At 34.6% G+C, this 9,176-nt stretch overlaps 2 protein-coding genes across 3 annotated transcripts; both read right to left on the reverse strand.

The window, feature by feature from the left end:
* Positions 1-1,275: 1,275 nt before the first annotated feature.
* On the reverse strand, positions 1,276-4,159 carry LOC118263595 (uncharacterized). Of its 2 annotated transcripts, none has more exons than XM_035575681.2 (6): positions 4,000-4,159; positions 3,811-3,904; positions 2,805-3,044; positions 2,535-2,567; positions 2,098-2,169; positions 1,276-1,427 (listed from the first exon to the last, which is right to left on the reverse strand). In XM_035575681.2, exons 1-6 carry the CDS (start codon positions 4,048-4,050, stop codon positions 1,414-1,416), a joined length of 504 nt encoding a protein of 167 aa, XP_035431574.2. In that variant the 5' UTR covers positions 4,051-4,159; the 3' UTR covers positions 1,276-1,413. The 2 variants fall into 2 exon arrangements, with proteins under 2 accessions (XP_035431574.2, XP_035431573.2); XM_035575680.2 differs by having other exon boundaries at positions 2,531-2,567.
* A 2,627-nt stretch (positions 4,160-6,786) lies between these two features.
* Positions 6,787-7,684, reverse strand: LOC126912592 (uncharacterized). Its single transcript, XM_050705320.1, has 2 exons — positions 7,537-7,684; positions 6,787-7,098 (listed from the first exon to the last, which is right to left on the reverse strand). Exons 1-2 carry the CDS (start codon positions 7,664-7,666, stop codon positions 6,842-6,844), a joined length of 387 nt encoding a protein of 128 aa, XP_050561277.1. The 5' UTR covers positions 7,667-7,684; the 3' UTR covers positions 6,787-6,841.
* Between the last annotated feature and the right edge of the window lie 1,492 nt (positions 7,685-9,176).

Raw genomic sequence — 9,176 nt, forward strand, 5'->3', positions numbered from 1 at the left:
AGATATTTTGTTAAGACGCTATTTTGCCATAGACCTAGGATCTTTTTTTGCAAATAGATCTAGGATCTAGTTTGTTCATTTAGATTTCAATGCGTGAACAAAGAGTATGATGATTGAACTGACTTCATTTTCTAACTGTTGTCTTGCCAGAGGATCTATTATAGATGGAAGTTCCTAGATCAAAAGATGTTTCCCATTGATGAATACACACAGTTTTATAAGCCTATGTTAATCTGTGCTTAAAAAAACTTCCTCAAAGTAATTTAATAAAACCAATAAATGTTCCTAACAATAACAAAACAAAAGGTCTGTCAACAGACTAAAAAAAAAAAACTGTAAGAGTACTAAGGGTACTGTTCATTTGTTGAAGTAACAAAACTCGTCCAATGTTTGCCTTAGCTTTTTGATACACATTTGATTAGTGACTATTTATGTATTTTTCAATCGGTAGTATTATGTGATAATATGTTTATTGTATTCATATTATGTATGGATTGTAATGGATATAATCATTATAATATTTGTACACTATCTACTAGCAGGTATCAAATTATTGTTTTAATATTTTATGAGCTTATTGAAGTATTTTATAAGAGAAACGAAACGACACAAATTAGTGTAGGTAGCTTAGTTTAGGTATCAAATGTACGTACAAATAATAATTGTTAGTTTTCCATATTTAATTGCTTTAATAAATTACTGTTAAATTAATTGTTATTTTATTTGCTTAAGGGTAAGGTTGGAGTTCCTACAGCGGTGTGTGAGGAAGTGAAGATGAAGTATGAAGTATTATGTTATCCGTCAAAGTTTGACCGTATGCCGAAGAAATTAAGGTTAAAAAGGACACGGTGTAGAAGGATGATAAGTCTTCTTTCAAGACTCCAATAGAAAGAATAATAGTAGATAGTTTTAAATAGTCTTAATACTTTAAGGTCGCTTTTTCTCTAGCAATATTGTACAGATGGTAAGTTTTTGAATAAAAGTCATAATAACAAAGTTATTAATATGTTTCTTTTGTAGTCTTTGAAGTTAGTTTAGTAGTTTTAGCACAGAATACTAGTTTTAGTACAAAAGTTGACGTGCTGCATGCGGGATCAAGTTATAAATAGTGATTGAAACTGCTTGCTGTCTGTATATAGGAATAAACATGATTATAATGCAACGTCACGCCTTTTATCTCCGAAGGGGTAGGCAGAGATGCACGTTAAGGCACATTTTTATAATAGGTACCATATTTTGGAATTTCTATTACTACAAGAAAGTAAAAACAGTGAATGCGTTTTGAAATGTTTATTGTCTAAAATCTACGTAACCTAGGGAATACTACAGTCGGTAATGCATTATCGTTCAGTGTTGCAAATCCTGTTCAGTTGTGAATTTATTGTACGCGGACTGTTCGTTGGAAGAATTGCCTTATCCCTGGAAACCTGGAAAAGACAAGAATCATCGTAAATATTGATGTACAAAGAAATATGTTAGACAGGGTGAAAATCTTATAATCGTAAATATCACTACATAGTATAAAACCAAGTCGCTTTCTCAGTCCCTATATCTCTTTGTTTGCTTAAATCTTTAAACCCACGCAACGGATTCTTTTCATACGGTTTTTATAATAGATTGAGTGATTTAAGAGGAAGATTTTTATGTATAATACATGCATAATATATCACCATTGCAAAGCTGGGGCGGATCGCTAGTAATAACTAAAATATGTCAGTTGTCGCCACGGGCGTGAGAATCGCGATGAGTCCGCGTTTCTGTCATAGAGTAATCTCCACGAACGAGTGATTATTTCGCCAGCGTATCGTAACGACTGGCGGGATTTTTAACTTTATTCCAAATGAATAAGGTTTTTAAAGCTATCTATAATGATTACACCCCTATTCTCCCCTACACTAGTAGAGAACTTATATTTTAGTCGGTGGTGTTTTACCTCGCGTGGTGTTTTATGTTATATTTATGAAACCGCGTGGTACATTCTTTATTTTGAAACCTATTTTTGTCTTGATAATAGATAATGAACAGTTTGTTTTACAGTGTGTGTCAATTTCTCAGGTTATCAGTTGGTATATCTATACGACTCTGGATTTTACTCACCCGGTATGAACCTTTGTGTGAAGAAATCCACGATGGTCTTTCCTTCCTTCATGGCATCGGCGATGATGTTTGCTGTAAAAAAAAAAAATCCACAAAAATTCAGATTCAATAACAGTATTCGAAGCGATGAATCAGATGATTATTTTAGATCGTATTATGATCCTATAGTGCACAATTAAATTGATATTTTTTGATTTCGTGGAGCGTTTTTAATCTTATTTGTTTGAATATTTCGGATGATCTTTGCAATGAATGTTGTTATGAAACCTTTTTAGCCCTTTGTAAATCTCATGCCTTGTGTAGTGAAAATTTATCTCATAAAAATGAAGTGGACTATTTAGTAAATATGTATGTACGTATTTGTATGCGGTTATACCTAAACCTAGTTACGTGGAAATGTATCGGGATGTTAGAGCGATAATATTATACGTACTCACAGTTTTGTGGGTTTGAAGATGGGTTAGCTGCGCCTGAAATAGATCAAACGTGTTATGATTAGAAGTTTTTTATACCCATTTAATTTAACAAACAACAATATTAACTCCTCACTTAGACAATTTAATACCCGCATTATCCGAGGAGTTACAAGTGTGTTGGAGACTTTTCAAGAGGATTTGAAAACTACCGAACTGAACATCGGTCATAAGATCAAGCCTCCGACTTAACTGTATTAACCTCACGAAACTGTGTGAGTAATTTTTATTTACCTCCAGCAGCAGCAGGGTTAGCACCAGGGTTGGCTCCAGCACCAGCTGGAGATGCAGCGTTAGGGGCACCGCTGGGAGCACCACCAGGGGCACCGCTAGGAACACCGCTAGGGACGCCGTTAGGGGCACCGCTAGGAACACCACTAGGGGCACCGGCACCAGCAGGATTACCACCAGCGGCGGCGTTAGCAGTAGAAGCAGCACCGTTGGCAGCACCTGGCGCGCCAGATAGAGCACCACCTGCAATAGGTATGTTATGCTTTAATGCTTCTCTACGTCTTGGTCTGCGCACGCAATCTAACACAGGACGAGCGAAGGTTTCGATTTTATGCTTATCAGACTGCATTTGTGATGCAGATTGCCAAAGTTTCATAACATGATGTTTAGTGTAAAATATTAACTTTCTGAGATTAGCGTGATCAAATTCACTCAAGGCGGGAGAAGTCATTGGATGATTTTCCCCTTTAAAAAAGCGTGATCAAATATCTATAGTTTACTTATGCTACAAGTTGAAGACTAAAAATAAGGGTAGATTAGATGAGTGTTATTTGAAGTTAATCTAACAAACTTTTCCATGGGTAGCAGGTAAACATTTAGGTATCTAATTAAGTTTGTAAATGTTTCTATTGCTACATAGAATGCCGATAGGGTAGCCAGTTGAATATTAGATAGCCAATTTATGACTTGGAAATGCATTTAAATTCCTTAACGCGTGCCTTTTGTCCCGTTCGTAAAACTTACGTTGGACGAATACAAAATTGATTTAATTTGTTAAATGTCTCTTCTAAGTAAAAATATAGAGGCATTTAAGAATACAACTTAAGTAAAAGAATTGATATTGATATAGAATGGTTTAGGTTTAGGTATGGTCAGGAATTTGGTCTAGGTACATAAAAGATAGAAGGTAATAAAGAGTAATATAATAGTGTGGCTCTTCAAGACTTAAGTCGTGTCATTCAAAAGGTAACATCTTGGGATCTTTCAAAGTTTTTGGGGATTTACTTACCGGCTGTTTGGCCGGCTTGCGTTGCGGCCTGTCCGGCCTGTCCAGCCGCCTGCTGTCCTGCTGGTGCAGCGGGTGGCTGCTGAGGCTTGGCGCTCTAAAAATAATTTATAATGGATTAATTTATATTTGATTACTTTCACAAAATATCAACCGTACCTACGTAAATTAAAATATATATTAAGTCTTTACCACATATACGAATACTGCAGCAACAACAAGACAAAGTGTAGCGGTCTTCATTTTGTCTCGATACTTTTTTCACTTCGTAACTCTTGATCTAGCTTTACTGAAGTTCGGTAAAACACTAATCTCTTCATAGTTCAACGCGTATTATATACGAAATCTATGTACCGAAGTAAACAATAAACAATTGTTCAAATAGATTTATGCCAATTTAGACAATTGCTACACTAATTGGTACGCATGTGTTAAGTTGTTTGTCGCTTACCTCTGCAATAATAACTTTTGTTAAGGGATCACTCACTGTCTGTATCTATTGGTCGAGAAGCCAGCTATTTTGACAAATTATGTATCTACGTATGTTCTGAAGTTAGATAAGGCTGGGTTCACACTGCTTGTCATAGAAAAGTATAGTATCTGAGACGGACATTTTTCTTTTTTTTTTGCGTTGATTAGTCTGCCTAACTATGTAGTTGCATGCTTTTGTAGATAGTAATTTGTTTGAGATTGTCAATCAAATTATTTATTTGTTGACATTCTGAAGTACCTAACGAATAGTCCACCTAAATATGTAAAAGGTGGAAATTATTTATTTCCTTATATGGTAGGTTTAATTCTTTTTTATTCAGGTAACGGATTACGTTCTAGAAACATAAGGTGTTACGTAGGTACGTAGGTACTTCAATAATTGTTTTGAACAAAATATTATATAAAATAATTGTTTATTTTGTTTAATTAAATACTTATAAATAAAAGCACCAACTGAGCAAACTGCAAAAATATTTAATTCTGAATAAATATTTATAAAACTGGTATTTATAGAATTGTTTACAAAGAAATATGAGTAAGGAAATTATTTAGGTAATTATTTGAAAACTATTTATTTTAATCGTTATGCCATTTTACTTCACTTAAAGTACAATAAGACTTTTTTGAATATTTCCATACTGTTAAGATATGAAAAGTATTTTTTACAGAAATAATATCATATCGAAAATAATCTACATATTAAGAATTAACTATTCTTAATATGTAGATTATTTATGTTGTCGTAAAGACGTAGTTATATATATAACCATGCTTAGGTATTTCTTTTACAATTTCAAGGTTCCTATGTAACATCTCCATTGTATTGTATATTCGTCCTTAGGTACCTAAACTAAGGAAGGTAACTTGTTATTCATACGACAGTCAATGTTACGCTTTTCAAAAGCATTTTGCACACGTCCTTTGAAACTCGAACCTACGCATGAAATATAGATTTTTCTAGAAGTTGTACAAGTAACAAGCCAGATGTAGAATATTTAATTAGTATTTAATTTAAGAGGCTTGTACCTAATAATATATGTCGGTGGATCTTATGAATCATACCGTGAAAGGTTGTGACAATGTAGGTACCTACACCTACGTATTTTACTCTTTCACGGAAAAACACTGAACAAATCAGGATAAAAACAAGGTACAGAGATAGATTAATTGGTACTGAATAAAAGATATATAGATATTTTTAACTCCGTTAACTCAGACCCAGCCACGAAGGTTATAACAAACGCAATTATAGGGTCTCAAATAATAAAGTTCGTAAGATCGATATTATGGTACGAATAATATTATATAGGTAAAGTTATCTCAAAAAGATGATGTTAGAATAACATACATACTCGTTTCTATGTAACCGTCAAACAGAATTATGAGACATTGGAAAAATACCTACAAAGACTCGTAGATACTCAAAGATTTACGACAAAAGAACTTGTCTAATTAGTTAACAAATTCTGCGTCATTCGGAAGCTATTTTTTATAAATGACTGAGGCCAGTGACTTTATTTCCATGATGGTTTTACACCTGAAAAATAAAACATAACATAACACATGACATCACGAGACTTTTAAAGCCTGTCCGCACTGCGAAATAATGTTCGCGCGAATTTATTTTCGCACTGCATCGCGTCCAGCTTTTATCATATCACGAGTGTCACGAGCTCGAATTATATTTCACTAAGTTTCTTTAGCTCTCAGCCGAAAGGATAGGCGAAGGTGTAAACAATGCAACAATCAACTTTCATAAGTTAAGAGTATTATGTATCAAGGGGCATCCCTATTGATTGACCTACGTATTAAAAAATAATTAAGCGGGTACCTACAGTATTAAAATATCCTTTATATCCTATAATAATAGTCGGTTGCTGTTTATTTTATTTTGGAGTAGATGCGAAGGAAGTCACAATAACATTAATATTTCAAATCTCTAAGGTAAAATTAAGTTCAATTAATAAACACTCAGAGCGAGAGACACCAAAGAATTATTGGTTATGGAAAATTAAAATTGTTTTTTAATCTGACTCTATTTAATTTCCCAAAAGTACGTATTAAGACACAGGTTCACGTATTAATGGCCCAAGTTGAGTTTGGTATTCAATATTAATTATAAAGGTTAATTAAAAATGTGCTTCTCTTAATTATAGACGTAGCCACATCTTCATAGTACCTTTGTTATTTTCTTTTACCTGGAAGTATTGTGTATTTCAGTGTTAGAAAAGCGTTTCTAACTAGGCGTGTGACGGCTTCCTATGTCTTACGATCGTTAAGTTATTCAATATCTTTTAGGAACAAGTTTTTTACTAACTATATTTATCCTGCAATGGAGGGCGATCTCAACTGAAATTCTTGTAGGTTCATTACCATTCTAGTAAATAAAACAATATTAACTATATCATAGACGTATAATATTTATTTAGGTGTTATGGATACATAAAACTGTGTGCTGTTAACCTTTTGCTTAACAATTTTACCTACTTCCTAGAAAACTCGGTGCTTACTAACATACAAAATACCACCTTAAAACCTTGATCTACAAGAACCAAAATTCTTTAACCTTCCTCGGATCAAAATCAAATTCAGCTGGGGGTAGGGTAACGTTCACAATTTTGTGCACTTCTTTTAAATTCGGGAAGGCTAACTGAAGTTGAACAGTGATGTACACGAAGGTAGATGCTGCTATCTTCAGCGCTAGACCAGTGTTGAACGAGAACATATCGTACACTGACATGTGGGTATCTCTCACTTCCAAAGTCTTCAAAATGTTTTTCGTCAATTTCAATAATTCCGCTAAAATAAAAATACCACCATCAGTTCTCTAATGTTCTTATAACTTAAGAAGTAAAATAAAAAAATCTAATTTAAAAAACGAAAAATCCGACTGCATTTCTTTACCCATAATATGAAAATGAAAAAACCCTAAAACAAGAAAGTCATCGTAAAATTTAAGTAGTCGGGACCTAAATATGAAGACTTAGTGAGGGCACAAACGGCTGGCTTTCTAGAATGGGTCCCGGCTGCTTTCAATTTGCCTGCTTGAAAAGCAGGAGTAGGAACAGGGTGGATTTTAGTCAATAGGAGTCTGACTCTGATCTCTCGCCTCGCACAAGGCGAGAGAATTCATTGGACGATATTCCCCCTTTCAATATAAAAAGACCTAAGAACCAAGTTTTAACTCTACATGTTCTAATTTAACAAACACTTTAGTCAAAAATGTGACCCACTTACCAGAACTACTCGGCTTAAGTTGTACATAAGCACAAATGAGCTTCAATTGCTGTACTTCTTTGAAGAAGAGATCAGACTGCATACTTATTATCAGTAGATGAAACCAACTAGCGCCTGACCAGCCCAACATAGCAGTTGCGCGTATTATCATTGTCTGAAACCAAACGTTCTCGAATGTACAATAAAAAAACACAAGAATGATCCAAAACATATACCTAAGTATCTTGTGGGTAATTGCGTTCCCCGTGCGCCTCAAAGAGCCATCACACCACCACAGATAAGGGCCCAGTAGGGCTGAAGCACGGCTCGAAAAGCAGGAGTAGGAACGGGGTGGATTTTAGTCAGTTAGATATCTTGTACATTAAACGAGTTAAGGCGGGAGAAGTCATTGGATAATTTTCCACCATAAAAAAAATGCGTTGTAAATAGGATTTTTATGAAACGTGTGCAACGGGTCATGGTTTTTCAGTTAGTCAGTCTTTAGGTTAGAATAAAATCATATTGGTATACATACTTCTGACGTTTGAACGTACATTATAAATGTTTGAACTGCCACCAAGGAACCGACTGCAATGGTTGCCGCACCTAGAACAATCTGAAATTATGGAACACTTTAGAAATATCAATGATATTACGGTATCGAGATAGGTTGAGTAAAAGAGCCACTTACTGTAAAACTATAGCAATCTTCAAAACTACGTAATTGTGCGAACAGCATTTTGATAGCGACACAAAAGTTTTTAGGATCGGATCTGGCATGGAAAGTTACTCGGTCATCAAATTCATCCTTCCAAAAAATTGCATCAAAAAGGGTCTGTTTAGGAATATATTCCTTTCTGATCTTCGTAAATTTTATTAAGGCTACGTTTAGGTAGCGAATGCGCATAGCAATAAAGGAGTTTAAGTATATGAAGAAACAGAATTCGTCGTAGGCGAAGAATAGCCAGAAAAAATAAATACTGCCTACGACATGTATGGCTATGGACACATGGAACACATAGTACATGTAAGCCACGACCGTCACTTGTGTGAACCCTATCACAATCAGGATGAAGATATACAACCTAAGGGATATATCTCGCATAAAACCTGTTTCTTCAACTCCCAGCAATGTGTCGATATCTATATTATTTTTCATCAAGTTCAGACCCATGTAGTTATCGCCAAATGTTATATGGAACATGAGTAAATTTGCAAAAACTGTGAAATATATTATTGCTATGTATTCCACCAAGCTGAGGTACTTTTCTGTGGGGTTTGAGAACCATAATAAGTAAGATGCACTCGCGTTGGCTAAGATTAAAACGCAAATGTTGTATAGCAGCGTTCCTTGATTCCTCTCGACCATCCGGTCATTTCTAATCACAAATCGGCAATATCCAGTGGGTTCTAATATACGAAAGATATTTTTGAGTTTTAGACCGTAATCTTTCGTTAGCTCATTTTTCATTGAATCCTCAGCCACGTCCATCTTCATCGAAACGTCTAGCTAGTTTAAAATGCTAAGTAATACTGTGTTATATGTATAATGGTATAAAAGCCATTACGTTTAATTTGATTTTCATTTCGTCTTTACGTGACATTTAATCATTATTGTGAGTATCGTAGTCTCTAGGGAGGTATCTATTTAATAGCAACCC

The sequence above is a fragment of the Spodoptera frugiperda genome, chromosome 27, assembly GCF_023101765.2.
Source record: "Spodoptera frugiperda isolate SF20-4 chromosome 27, AGI-APGP_CSIRO_Sfru_2.0, whole genome shotgun sequence".
Classification (NCBI taxonomy): domain Eukaryota; kingdom Metazoa; phylum Arthropoda; class Insecta; order Lepidoptera; family Noctuidae; genus Spodoptera; species Spodoptera frugiperda.